The sequence below is a fragment of the Cyprinodon tularosa genome, unplaced genomic scaffold (assembly GCF_016077235.1).
Source record: "Cyprinodon tularosa strain WSP-4 unplaced genomic scaffold, ASM1607723v1 ctg176, whole genome shotgun sequence".
Taxonomy (NCBI): Eukaryota; Metazoa; Chordata; class Actinopteri; order Cyprinodontiformes; family Cyprinodontidae; genus Cyprinodon; species Cyprinodon tularosa.
Window position 1 is genome coordinate 66,461 of NW_024038582.1, and position 14,822 is coordinate 81,282.

At 37.2% G+C, this 14,822-nt stretch overlaps 1 protein-coding gene across 2 annotated transcripts in view; it reads right to left on the reverse strand.

The window, feature by feature from the left end:
* Positions 1 to 14,822, reverse strand: part of fbln2 (fibulin 2) — a 41,356-nt gene that overhangs the window by 11,153 nt on the left and 15,381 nt on the right. Inside the window, exons 3-9 of one of the 2 annotated variants that reach the window (XM_038281833.1) lie at positions 11,666 to 11,780; positions 11,245 to 11,374; positions 7,730 to 7,913; positions 4,739 to 4,948; positions 3,928 to 4,038; positions 1,998 to 2,099; positions 98 to 229 (exon numbers count right to left, since the gene is read on the reverse strand). In XM_038281833.1, coding sequence (XP_038137761.1) covers positions 98 to 229; positions 1,998 to 2,099; positions 3,928 to 4,038; positions 4,739 to 4,948; positions 7,730 to 7,913; positions 11,245 to 11,374; positions 11,666 to 11,780 — 984 coding nt within the window. The remainder of the gene's footprint in view (positions 1 to 97; positions 230 to 1,997; positions 2,100 to 3,927; positions 4,039 to 4,738; positions 4,949 to 7,729; positions 7,914 to 11,244; positions 11,375 to 11,665; positions 11,781 to 14,822) is intronic. The other variant, XM_038281834.1, reaches the window with a different exon arrangement.

The following is a 14,822-nucleotide window of genomic DNA, read 5'->3' on the forward strand; positions in this document are numbered from 1 at the left end:
GTGTACAGCAATACCAAATCCCCCAGTTGGTAAAATGTTCACAGTAGGTGGAAGTAAGCCCACTGATGCAGCTCAGTGCTGATAAGTTGGGGAGTACCTTCACAAACGTCATTGTTGATGCGGTATCCAGGCGGGCAGGTGATCAGTCTCTGACAGCTGTAACTCCCCCTCGTGTTCACGCAGCGCTGGTTAGACTGGCAGGCATGTGCAGACAAACACTCGTCTATATCTGCAACAACAAATCAAAACGTGTCAGGATACAGACGGCCCTGGATTGTAAGGACGAGTGAAATGATTTAGAGAAAACAGTGAAGAAGATGTACAAAAAATGTCTAACAACTGCATGGTCTGAATGTGACAGTCGGGCGGATAGGAACAGATTAAAGGGACAAGTCTCCTTCAGCCTTCCTTCAAATAAAAGACAAAAAAAAAAAAACAGAACAATGAAATTTGTCACCATACAAGCTCTCTCTGTGTCAGTTTCAACAGCCTCATAATGTGAGGCAGCAGATGGGCCAGTTATGGTTTCAGTCTTTCAAGGTTCTCCCAAGAGACGGCTTGGACAGACACCTCAGTTCTGAGGATGATGGGTTTCTTTCCTTAGGAATGGAAAATAATGGTTTCTAAGATAGTTTGTCTTTTGAATGATTACATATATTATTTCATATCTATTCTAACATCTTTTCTTTTATTTTACCAAAAATAGTCTTTTAAAGCTAGGTGTGTCCTGAGCTTGGCACTGATGACTGGCTTAATTACTCATTCCATTCACCTTTCTCATCACTGCTCATCTGATCCACCTGCTCCTGCTTCTATATAAGAATCAGAATCAGAATCACATTCGGGTTTATTGCCATTGTTAGTGAAGGAGTTCACAACTAGGAATTTTTTATGGTACAATCGTGCAACATGAAACATATAATATGAAGTAGGTAAATAAAAACAGGCGCACGAGAGGACCAGGGCGACCGTAGGTGGCGCCATCTTGGAAATGAGAGCTGCTTGCATCCAGTCATCAGCGGCAGATTATTCTTGTCCTCTCTGGCGAGTGGTGAAAGTGTCTTCAGAGTTCCTTGGGGTTTCTGATTTCCTGATGCAGACCAGTTCTGCCTCTCAACCACTGAGCCTGCCTGTTTCATTCTGAGTGGTTTACCTTAACTGTCTTTTAAATCTCTGAGCCATCCTGTTCCTTTTCAGATCTGTTTGCCTGACCCGGCTTCAGACTCGTGCTTGTTCTATGGGGCTGCAGCCGTGACAAACAGGGTATGTAATGGTCAGTTTCCTGATGCAGAGTGAACTTACATCCAGTGCTTAGGCCTTTTACAAAAATGCTACTACAATGGTAGAATAACAAACATACTCTGGGATGTGTTTTTTCTGACAACATCCTGCATAGTCATAGTTAAAAGAGGATTTAGACGCTCATACAATGTCTTAAAACCTTAGCCCAAATGAGTCGACCAACAGCACAACAATGCTGAATTAGTCATGAAATGGTCTTGAAACAATAAAATCAATATTTTGTATTGAAAGTCCTGGTCTTGTTCTTGCTCGAACTGAAAAGGTATGCTTCATTAAATTGGCTATCAAACTGAATTTTTGTCAGGAGGAATGACATCCTTGCAAAGATATTTTAAGAAGCTTGAAAACACCAGAATTGTACTGAGTAGTCTGTCCACCAGCATTTTTAGTGAAATATAATGGCTATCTATGGTATGCTGACTTTGTCTGAAAAGTTGAAATACTCCATCCATTATAGACTAAGTTTGGGAACAAGAAGAAAACTTTTCCAAAGGGGATTAGAGCTGTATGTCTACTGAGAAAAATCTACAGGCACTGATGAGGTACTGATGAGTGAAAGAGACAACTCGGGGTCAGACAGTCTCTGCGAGAAAACCTCACTGGCTGGAAAGAAATGGGGTATAGAATTATTTTCAGAGGGTCTTGTTCTACTCCCACACCACTTTCAGCAATATACAATCATTTCAGCTCCTTACCTTCGCATGAACGTCCATCTGCTCTGAGGGAGAATCCTGAGAAACAGGAGCACTGGGGCCTTCCCCCCACTGGGGTGCACTGTTGCTCACAGATGTTGCTTCCTGAAAAATATATATTATTGTTTTACATAGTTTTTTTACACCAAAAAAAGACATTCCTACACCAGATCATTCGGAAAATTTTTTCTCGTTTTATAAAGTTGTTATATTTCAAGTGGAACCCTGAAATGGTCTTAAAAGGAAGCCAGTTGAGTATCAGATATTTTATTCCCCGAACTGTTCAGTCATTCAGTGCAATAACTGGGTATTTGGATCCAGCATCAATGCACGCAACATGGACAAGTCTTCCTAGCATATTTTGAGTTTCCAGATTTTGACTACATAGGATTGACCTTCAACCAAAGATACAAAATAGCAAGGAAATCTTACATTGTGCAGATTACAGAACACAAAGTGTTCTTACCCCTTGAACCTTTGAACAGTTTCTCACAGTTCAACTAAAAACTTTACAGTATTTTATTAAGATTTCATGTGAAAGACCAAAACCCTAAATGTGCAAAGTAAAAGTGCGGAGTCCATACATTAAAAACTAGATCATTTGATATCCATAAATAAAGTACAACCAATTACCTTCAAAAGATGGTATGAGTAAATAGAGTTCAGTTGTTCCTGTAATTTCATCTAATTTTGATTCCATCTGGTCAGCTGAGGCTTTAAAGATTTATTTGGACAATAGTTAACTAAATAATCATGATCTATAAACATATGTCAACCTAGGTTTAGGTTATATAACGACATCATACACTTAAACAATCTCAAAGACGACTTTTCAATTCAGAATCAGTCCACTAAAACAGCTATGCATGACTACAAGCCCAGCAAGCTTTTCTTGCAAACACAAACCGATAGCCTTGAAGTATCGATACCCTAGTAATGGATTAATCTACCAATTATTTTAATTTAAAAAATATATGATATTAGTAAATTAACATGCTTCAATAGATAGGTGTTTGGACATAAAAACAGATAAAGCATACTTACAGACAAATATGTTTTTTCCTCTTAGAAGCAAAATGACATGTTTTTTGTTAGTCTTTGATTTATGTAGTACTCTGAGTGGCTTGTTCTTTCAGCAGATTTCGAGCTGTCTATTCTGTTTACTCTAGTTTATGATTATTCCATTCATGAATTTGTCAATTAGATAATAATTTTAGTGACTGCTTAATCACTATTAACCCTATTATTTGGTTTCAGTCCTACCTAGATGAGAAGACGATCAATCAGATCAGCAAAGGCTGAAAGGAGCATAAAGGCTACAACCAACCTGGGTCCAAGGCAGTGGTTTACCTTTTTACAGGATAATGACCACAATTATACAACCAGAAAATACATCCGATAATCTTATTGTGTTAGTATTACCCGGTCAAAGTCAAGACCTACTGTAAATCCAATTGAGAATCTGTAGCAACTCTAAAACACAGAGTTTCAGACAGGCTCTCTACCCAGTCTGACTGAGCTTGAGCTATTTTATAATGAAAACTGGGCAAAGATGTTAGAAATAAATTGCACAAACCTGGTAGAGGCATATCACAAAATACTTATAGCTGTGAAATAACACAGCAAAAAGCTTTGTAGATCTTAAATGATGGAGCTTTTTGAAAATCATGTACCTTTAACTTTATATGCATTATTTTTCTGTTGGTCTACCATAAAGTATGTGACTAAAAGGAGAAAAGCATCAGAGTTCAGTGAAAGCCTTTATAACTCACTGCACCTCGCAAGTGTTTTCCACTTTGTGGCTGGACTAATTTTGTGGAAACCTGATCTGGCTTCAGCCTATGTTTATCTTCTCGGCACATTTAATTAGTTTCAAAATGCCAAAAATGCTCATAGTGAGCCGTTTCTTCTGTAATTAAGCTAAATGTCTAACCTTCACAGGGGTTGAGTGGGACAGAAGGCTGGGTTGGAGGAGGAAGTGGAGAGGGGGTTTCCACTCCTGCTCGATCAAACTCCTTCAGTCTGTTCTCCTCATCGTTGGTCTCTGCACAAACATGAGTACAGACAGAACAGGTGAGATAGATTTTACTGTGATCACCAATCCAACCCCTATATCCTCTACTGCAGTCTTAGTTATAGACTTGTCAAATAACTCCTTATAAATTCAATAATGTGGTAAAAGTGGCTACGGATGAAAGCTGTCATACCAGCGGAGGTGGGGCAGGAAAAAACACTGCCTTCAGACATACATGAGAGTTTAATAGTGAGCCCCATACCTCATGGCAATTGCCTGAGAACTCTGGCATTGGTATCCTGTTGGGACAGGCTTTTGTTGCTGATTAAAGCCTGCTCCATTGCAAAGTAGCTGAAAATACCTCTTAACTGTTCGTCTGAGCAGATGCTTGGATTTTTTTTGGCTTGAGCAAGGATTGTGAGCAAAAATGACAACAAGAAAAAAGGAAACAGTGTTGAAATCTTCAGAAAAGATGTGAGGTTCTATGATCCAGGAACAGGATGGAAGAATAAAAATAGAATAATTGTTATTAGGTCTTGCAAAAAGGAAGGAAATCAAACAGGTCAAAAAAAGAAAACACAATGACAGATGGGATCTATCTGACATGCATACAGGCTGTAAAACTCATTTAAGTATTAAATGGCACAGAAGGTTGCTCTCCCTGTGTGAGTCTGCACCCCTGGAACATGCCAGAGACAAAATACGACCCGTTGTCATTACTTCACTTTACCTCGCTCACAAGTGGTACCGTCCTCCTGCAGCACGTAGCCGGGGCGGCACTCACAGCGGAAAGAGTCGGGCGTGTTGATGCATCTGTGCTGGCAGATGTTCTCATACATCAGGCACTTATCCATGTCCTGAACAGGTCCCTCGACAGTATTCTCACCATCGTGCTCCTCACCAATGGAGAAGGCCTCTTTAGGATATGGGCTGTCTGATACTAAAACACAAGTATAATTACATGTGAGTGGCATCTAATAACTTACAGATGCATCAGTTTGAGAACTGATTATATTTCAGCTTTTCAAATTAAATAAAAAACCTAGATATTATCCAGATTTATTACAAAATGTTATGTCTTTCAGAAGCTAATTCCTGTCAATTTTGATTATCATGGCTTAGGGCTAAAATTCATTTTCTAAAAAATGTCAATATTGCACATAAAATTTAAGAAAGGCTTTAAATACAGTAAAGCAGGAGGTCTGCTTGTGGCTCTGGGGTCTTAGGGAAGCCCTGGTTGCTTAAATACTGTAATGGCAGTCAATTGGTTCTGCTATCAGCTATATATACTATATATCTTATCTCTCCATCTCCACACCAAATACTGGAGGTTTTCTTTAGGGTTCAGACCAGTGTGATGACCATTCAAGCAATTGATATCATAGTAAATGTGTTCAATGATGAAGCAAGAAGTAATATCCAGTTTATCGTCGACCCTTCCTTTAATTCCCACGGAACTGTTCTGGCCCAACTGTGTAACCGAGGCGTTGCTGGGAAGCTATCAGCCGCCACTCTGGGGAGACGTCCTCTTAAAGGTACCTGCAAGTGATCAAATTAAGCTCTGCAAAAATGCCTCTGTTGTTTTGCATCAGAATCATGTAAGTCCCTCAAAGAGCTGCCTACTGGACGAGTGGCCTGGGTTCCTGAGCCAAACTGAATCATCCCCTCCTTTCGATCGAGCCAGCACACAGTAACCCTCCCTTTCCTTTCTTTTTATCTGTCGCTTATTCAGGTTGTGTAAGCTTGGGCGAGGTTAGGATAAATACCTATATTTTGCATGCACTGTGTTTTATTTAGATATGATTTTTTTTTCATTTCAAACATTGATGGGTTTTTTTAAGTAAGCATTCTGAATTGTACCAATATGTTTGACCCGTGGTCACCTGTGGTTATTTAAGCAGTGAACGATTTATCACTCAGAGCCAGAACCACCCTTTTGTTAACACTCGTAGTAACAGAAATAATTTCATTTTGTTGGTGATTAATAACTCTGCTGATAATCATAGTCTATATCACTAAATTAGTGAAAAACGACTGGATTTTGAAAGCCGGTCCAGAACCTCTAACCTTGGGTAAAAGACTAAAGAAGCTCAGTGAATAAGGAGATTACAGTTATAATCATTTAACTAATAATAATTTATTGAATTTTACCTTTGATTTGAGTGGCCTGTTTTACACAGATATCTGTACTTTCTACTCCTTACATTTTTAAAAATTGTCTCGTTACTTTAGTTTTGAATCATTTCAATGGAGTTACGGTTATTATTTTTCACGTCATCAATACCAAATTCAATCTAATTGGATGGGAATCTACGTTGCATTTGACGCACCACTACAAGATGAATCGACAGATTCAGCGGTATTCATTCACGGCAAATCATTGCAGCTTAGCGTTAGCATAGTAGTATGGACGACGAGATGATTGAAAATGAGATCTAGTCTATTGGCAGACATCCATTTAAAATGTAGGCAATGGCATGAAAAAGTGGTTTCTACTTTTACTTTTATACTTTAAGTAAATTGACAAGCCTGTACTTTGTTACTTTTACTTGAGTAAAGACGTTTAATCAGTACTTCCACTTTTACCAGAGTATTTTTCAACACAAGTATCTGTACTTTTACTCAAGTACGGAAAGTGAGTACTTTTGCCATCTCTGGTTATTTAATATATTCATGATCTGCTGGTGAAATTGCATTCGTTAAAGCAGAGGTGCTCTAAAATTTTTTGGTAAAAGGATTTGTTAACTCTTGATTCAGGAAAGCACAGCGGCCTAATCCAAGCAGATGGCACAGATCCATAGATCACCACTGACCATGGAAAACTTCACAAAAGACTTCAAGCAGCTTGGATTCTGTGTCTCCTCACTCGTCCTTGTGACTTTGTTATGTTGATTTCCAAGTTAAATGCCTAATCAGCTCCCTTCTTTTCTCCTTAGCCAGTGTAGGACAGTGCCCTTGGTATTAGAGTGGCTTGACAAAAGCTGTTACAGCATGTCCTCAGTATCTCTGTGTTGTGACTCCTGATTCCTTGCGAGTCTCAAGGCTGTGAAGGAAGAAGCTTTTCCTACTGTAAATTTTCCTCCCAACTCAATCTCCATATGTGATTCATTATAACAAGATTCTAATTCAACGATTAAATTACAGATAACACAGAGAGATGTGGATTTTTTATGTTGGATTTAATGTTTTTGCATTTAACTTGATATTTACCTGTTTATTTTTTAGCAAATTGAGCAAATTATTTCCAGCCAGTTCACTTCTAAATTTGATTCGACAACAAAGTCTCCAATTCTTTCATCCAACTTGCTGCTGGGTACAAGAAACTTTTGGCATAAATGATTCATCGTCATCATCCTCCTAGTAAAACATTTCTCAGCCTTAATCACAAGGCAAAAAACGTCTTAAAGAATTTCTACTTTGAATGTAAGATGAGCCAACATTATCAGCTGGGTTAGGCCAACTCAAATTACTGCTCCACCAACTCCAATGCAGTGAGTTACTGGAAAAGGCACTGAATACAAGGCCCAGCTGGCAGACAGACTGTAGATTTCTAAGAATTACAGCACACGGGGTGAGTGAGGCTATTACATGCACCAAGGTGAAGAGAATTTTCTCCAGTAATTCATTTTAACAACCATTTTAAACTGGAATTTCAAACATCGTCATATATTTTAGATTGCAGTAAAGATTTTGCATTAGTGGAAGTGTTAGTATGTTTTACCTTTTACTGGATGCAGAGTCTGGTCCTCAGCAGGCCTGTCTCTAACTGTTTGCCTCCCCTCAGCTTGTCCACAGCAGTTTAGAAAGACGTGTTGGCAGTGGAAACCCAGGTAGTGGTGGGCTTCACAGTCATGGCCGGCTCTTTGGAAATGCAGCCCAAGGGAGCAGCAACTGCAGCACTCCTGCTGTTCACAAGAAAATGACTTTCATTATGCAGCGTTTAGAGTTTTTAGTTGAGCCTCAAAGAAATCATAAAATATTTTGGCTAAAACTTTAAAAGCTGTGATCCGCATTATATCTTTAGGATTTCAAAACTTTTAAGGAATCTAAAGGCTAGATGTCCTTTGTGGATTTCTGATGGACAAACCCCTGAGCAGACCACAAACACACACCCAGGGGCATTAATAAAATTGAGTGCCCAAGCCCCACATTTTTAGTGAGAGGTTTATCATGGCAGTCATAAAATTCTGGGCAGCAAGCTGTCCAACGCAGACGAACCAGCTTCCTGCCTCCACTTGGAAGGATTTCCTGCTTTCTCTTAAAATGCTTTGAACTGTCTAAGTGCATTCCAGGGTTATGCCTTCATGCCTTGAAAGTGACTACCATAAATATAGCTCAATTAATATTTTATTTCAGAGCCCTGTTTTTTTCTTTTTTTTATTAAATCCCTTATCCTAGGTTTGGTGAAACTGCCTGCCTGCATACAGACAAGTCTGACTGTTGCTTTCTCCATTCTTCTTTTTGATTAAAAAATATCTAAAACCCTACAATAATCATTCTTGAGGTGTAAATTCTCTACATGTCTACATTTTTTGATAAAATGCAGGAAAATAGGAAAGGCATAAAACCAGATCAGTAGTTGAAACAGTAATACTTGATTTCAATATGTTTATGTCTCTAAATGTACTTTTTAACAGATGCAACATTAATTCAGCCCAGCTTCTCCATCATTTTGCTTCATTAGTGATCTTTCCTCCTGCAATTGAGAAGTGTTTCCTTTGTAAACGTTGTGTTCAATTAAATATCAGTAATTTCTCAGCTCTCTTTTAAGACAGACAACCCAGCTAACAAGGCAAAATGCATAATATGAAATTCGTTGTTACCTGGAGACAGTTTAAAATATATTTTCTTGATTACATGCCCTTACCCCAATATATGGTTACCATTGTGCTTTAAATTCCAACCACCTGAAAAATTTGAACATGTTAACGTTACCATTTCAGAAATGGTGTATTTTACTTTTGCAATATGCAACACAGTCTATCTTGGGCAATAAACATTGTATTCCCTAAGAATCCCTTAAAATGAGATCCATTTGTAAGCTTTTATTTTTTAGCCTCCACAACTATTTAGATTGGGACTGTAGATTGAAGCAGTGTTTGTTTGGGGTGCGGTTCAAAAGCTAGCTTCAGGTTTGAAGGTACAATTTTTGGCAAATTGTATTTAATGTATAATAATTGGTTGCAGCTGTTACAAGTAATACAGATTGCGTAATACGGTGCAAGCTACACAGAGAGGCTGTTTGTGGCATTGTTGCTTTGGAGCAAGGCTTTGAATCCCAGCCTGGGATGTTTCTGCATAGATTATACATGTTTTCCTCCTTGGCTTCCTCCCAAAGGCCAAAAAACATGCCTGAAAGGTCAATCGATTGTTCTACATTGCCCTTAGTATGTGTACATGGCTGTTGGTTCTTTATGTTGTCTTGTGATGGATTGGAGACCTGTCAAGGGTGTACCCCACCACTTGCCCAATGACTGTTGGAGATAGTCCCCAGCCCCCCTGCGACCCCGAAAGGATGAGCCGGTATAGACAATGGAAGGATGGAAATCCAGGGCCATGAAAAATAATGGCTGCCTCATCTCTATGTTGCTATTTGTTCACCAAGATAAAGCCTCCAACAAACCTCTGACGCCTTTGCAGGGCTACTGAATTAATTCAGATTTTAGGTGGTCTTCAGTTTCTAAAATGAGGAACCTAAAGAGTTGCTTCATCACGTTTTATTCCCATTATACACCTTAAATTCTGTAGATTTGAAGTAAGAAAACGTGGATCTACATTTTCCCTGGTGTCAAAGAAACAAACAAAGAAATCCAGAGTTGGGTGAGGCCCTAAAATATTATACGCAAGTAAAAGTACCATTACTTCAAAATAAATTTACTCAAATACACCTAAAAACTAGCCATCTAGGAAATTGCTCAAGAGTTAAAAAGGAATCAGAAAAAACCAGACTCAAGTACTCCGCAACACTGATTACACTTGTCTATATGAAACAATAAAAATGTTACCAGACAAAAATGTTGGGTTTTGTGCAAAAAAAGTGTTAACAAATAACATGATTATAAAATAACAAATTCAGACAGAAGGAAAAACTTCCAAATAAAACCTTTTCCACACATACCATATGATACACATATGATAACAGTCGATAATGTATTAGAACAAATGTATTTTAAATCAAAATTTTAAACAGATCTTTAAGGGAGAAATGGAAAGTGTGCAATAACTTGGTGTTCTGCTTGTTGTTTTAGTATTGCATGTTATTTTTATTTATTTTTAATTCAGTATGTAACCTACTTGTGCATATTAAGCTGGTATTTGTTTTTGTGTATTTATTGTTATGGCAGCCACTACTATGCACTGTGAACTTGGGTCCATGACAAATTTCCCCTATAGGGGACAATAAAGTACATTCTATTCTATTCTATTCTATTCTAGAACAGATTAAAGTACCTTCAGTTACAGTATCTGCTGTTCACTGTTTATTGTTTTTCTATCTAATTACTACAATAGGCTTAGAAGATAGAAAGTAAGATAAAAGCAAAAGAGCAAAAGTAAGATAAAGCTTATCTAGAAACATTAATATTATCTATAACAAATACTTCATTGTGCATTTTTGTTAAAAACAAGCTTTTTTTTTCTTTAGTTAAGTTACTCTTGAAGGGCAGAGTTTCAAAATTTCTACTCAAAGACAGGGATACTTTATAATGCTTTTACTTCTTTAAAAATAAAGGTAAACTTTAAGTTCCAGAAGTATGTGACAAAGAAAAAGTAAATATTCCCTACCAATTTTAAGTGAAATGCCCTTTTATCATAATTCCATAAACTCTGGATCTAATAGATAATAAACTCCCGGCCATGTCTAGACTGAGATCCAGAATGTTATAGGACCTCCTCATAAGATATTTAAAACCGATGCTGTAAAAGTTTGGAAATTTGAAATTCATCTTCATATATTAAAAAGTCATACCCATTAACTTACACTGTTACAGGACATAACATACCTTAAGCTACTAGATTTCTGCAGCTGTCCTGCAAGTATTACTTTTGCCCTCAAAGAGATACAGTGCATGTGAAGTGATGAGGTACGTCGTTAAATGAGCACCCATGGGAATGTTAAAAAATGACATTGAATATACCTCAGCCACATAAGTTAATATTATATATTTCCTCGCTTTAGAAAGATCAGTTATGAGATTTTAGGGGCTTTTACAATGGAACCTGGTCCTGCATACTCGCCTTGTAGGAATCTGTCCCACATTTACTGCTGGCATCCTCTCCACAGAAATTTCCTGCTCTGGCTGCTTCAATTCCCGCCAAGCACTGGCGTTCTTTCAGAGAGCCGAGGCAGCACTGTTGTTGGGCGGTTCTAACAGAGAGAGGCACACATGAAAAACAACTTCAGACCTTTCTAGACAGCAACTGTGTCCCTACAGGAGGAGAAAGAGCCCTCGTGAGGGCTGCCACAGAATTAAACAAACTAGAGTTTCAAGTTTCTCAAATCAAAAGTAGAAGAAACTTATAAAGTTGATGAATATTTCAAGAAGCCTAAATTAACAGTGGATGGTATGGTAATATATTATTTTTGTTAAAACCCATTTTTTCCATTATATCAACTTGTTTCTGTGTTCAGCGTATGTATGTTACATAATGAACTCACCGACAAATGGCACGCCTGTCATACGTGGGTGGCTTCATGTTGCTGCAGTGGTGATTAGTTGAAGCCCATTTCTCCCCAGCCTCACAGCAGCTCCTCACCAGGTCTTTGACAGATGCTGTAATGAAACAAACGGCTCCATTTCAGTCTTTCAGTGCACCAAGGGAGCAGTGCTTGGTCCTCTTTAAAATTCTTGTCAGTTTGTCTTGTATGTTGCTGAGCTAAAGGCAATTTTCCACTCGGATGGACAATAAAGATTTATTCTACTCTAGGATATCCTACAAAGACAGGGAAAATTGCTTACACAAATTAAAGTATGTGAAATCTCAATTCATGAGATGCTGTAGTGATACCAGCAATACAATTTTATCTCATGTGTTTCCATATTATTTGGAAAACTGCACAAAGAGAACACCAGGAATTGAATGTGTTGTTCTTTCGTGGCACCTACAGTAAACTCCAAATATTTTCTACATGGGAGCATGAAAATAAAAAAAGTTTTTTTTTGCTGAGAAATCTTAATTGATTTAGGCCTCATAAACTTTGTTTTTTGGGGAAAAATTGCACAAATATATAAAGGATGACATTTGGTTCCTGTGTAACCATGAGACAAACAATCCACATGACTAAGAAAATAAAATTATTTTTTTAATGTTTATTATGGCAATCATTTATTTAGCAAACACTATTTCATTTCATTTTAAACTTTTCTGTTTCGATCCCAGTGGGAAAACGCAAACAATTCAGATTCAAGGCAACCTACTGATTTTAAAGGGAATTTCTCCAGAGTGGAAAACACTCAAATGGAGAGTCCAACCATTCTGACAGTCATCCTGCAAAAAAAGGGAAAGAAATGCAGCTTTTGAACTTTCTTCTGGCTTAATTGTCTTCTTCTGATGGTCTGTTGCAAAACAAGCTTTGAATGGGGGCACAGGCCCAAAGGCGGGAATAATTCACCCTTTTTTTTTTACAGGCAACAAAATATCTGTAAAAAGACTTAAGTGGACAAATATTTTATTGCAGTCATATTACAGTGTAATATCTCAATAATTAAAAAGTAGAAAAAACAGACCTAACTGTTTCTAACCTAGTTTTGAGAAGAACGGCCGAGACATTTCTCTTAATAATACATTTTAATGAAGCATTGTTTCTTTTAGCCACTCTCAGGTAGAGACTTGTTGCCGACCTTTATAAGTCAGGTAAGGCCCTCATTAAAATAGCTACTGACAAAAAAATACCTGCATTTAAAACCAGAATAGTAATTTAAAAATTTTTTATCCTGTCAGCACACACAATGATCAGTGGTGAAGGATCCATTATGCTGTGGGATTTTCTCCTCGTCCAAAGCGTTTCAGGAATGCATAAGTATAACATCTTGTGGCCCTCTGCCAGAAAACTGAAAATGCAATATCATAATGTCTTTCAGCAGAATAATCCAAATTAAGCCTACAGGAGGCAAAAAAGCAAAACATAAAATTTTTTTGGCAAAAAACTTAAAACTGATTTTTTTTTTTTTTCAAGAGAGTCCCTCCACATCTGCTGACAGTAATTTGTGGAAATCACGATGGGGCAATGAAGTGTGGTTATTTCATGGATTTAAACGCTCTGCTTGTGAGCATTGTGAGCATTTCTCTCTCTTTGCGACACCCTAGGACACATTCTGCTCAGTAACTGGATACTGCAGCAATGCTTTTATTGCAGGTATTACACATTGTAGCAAAACTAAAACTGAAAATGACAAACTATTTGACTCTTTAGAAAAAAAAATTACATCCTGGTTTTTCAAATACTGAGACTTAATCCTTTTAACTGGATTTTAACATCGTCATAGATATTGCGTTCTGTAGATGGCCTCCAGGGCAAGAGACCTCATACAGTGCAAACCTTGAAACTCTGAATTTAAACTTTAAAATTGTTAAAACAAATGGGAGTTGAATCTCTAAACTGTGAAAAGCTGAAAAGGAAAAAGTTAGAAGAAAGATTAGCTCTTATTACCAGAAATCTGCTGAAAAACTATTGGAGCACGATAAGTATAATTTAATAGAACTTGAAAACAAACTGGAAATCTTATATCAAAACAAAGCCCTAGGTGCCTTTGTTTGATCCAGGAAGAGATGGCTAGAGGAGGGAGAACAAAATCTGCTTATTTTTTTAGGCTTGAAAAATATACAGATAAAAAACAAACCCTAAATATCAACTAAATATGATACTATCGCCAACAAACCAAGACCAATTTTAAACTTTTGTGCCAAATCTTACTTTAACGTATACAGATTAAAACATAATGACGTGATGAGATTTCACTATCTTTTCTTTTCAAATTCAAAACGTGAAACATGGAAACAGTTGTTACAACCCATTTAAGGTAGACGAGATCTCTAAATGTATTGCTGCACTACAAGCCAGTAATAGTACCGACATTTTATCTACAAAGTTTTATTAAACTTTTTTCTAGCCCTGTAGTTTCTTTTCTTTTACAGGTATCCTCAAAAAGAGGTTGACATGGTATGTACCACACTCAACATGGATCAGAGGAAGCAAAGTAAAAACTGGTCTCAGGAGATTAGAAAGAAAATTATACCAGAGCTGAGACAATAATTGGATTAATCGTGATTAATCAATTATTGAAATAATCGTTAACTAATTTAGTGATCGATTAGTCATAATAGTGTAGAAACCCGAAAAATGCATTTAGCTCACAGAGCAACCTTAGAGCAGTAAATATTAACAATATTTAAACATTTTGTTTAAAATAAAACAAAAAAAGTTTTATTCTGTCAAAAGGTGGAAACGTTTTAGTTTCACCTGGTTTAATTCTGTAAAAAATCTTATTCAAGGAACCTTTTGCTATCCGATTATTAATCGATTCAACTAAAACATAATCAACAGATTATTCGAATAGCTAAATAATTGTAAGCTGCAGCCCTAAATTATACAAAAGCATGTTTAAAGTAAAGGCAATAAGACCATCTCCAAGCAATTTGATGTTCCTGTGACTACAGCTGCACATATTATTCAGAAATTTAAGATCCGCGGGATGTTAGCCATCTCAATGGACGTGTCCACAGGAGAAAATTTGATGACAAATCTAAAAGAAGGATAATATAAATGGTAACAAAAGAGCCCGGAAACAATTTTATAAAGATCAAAGCTGTCAGTC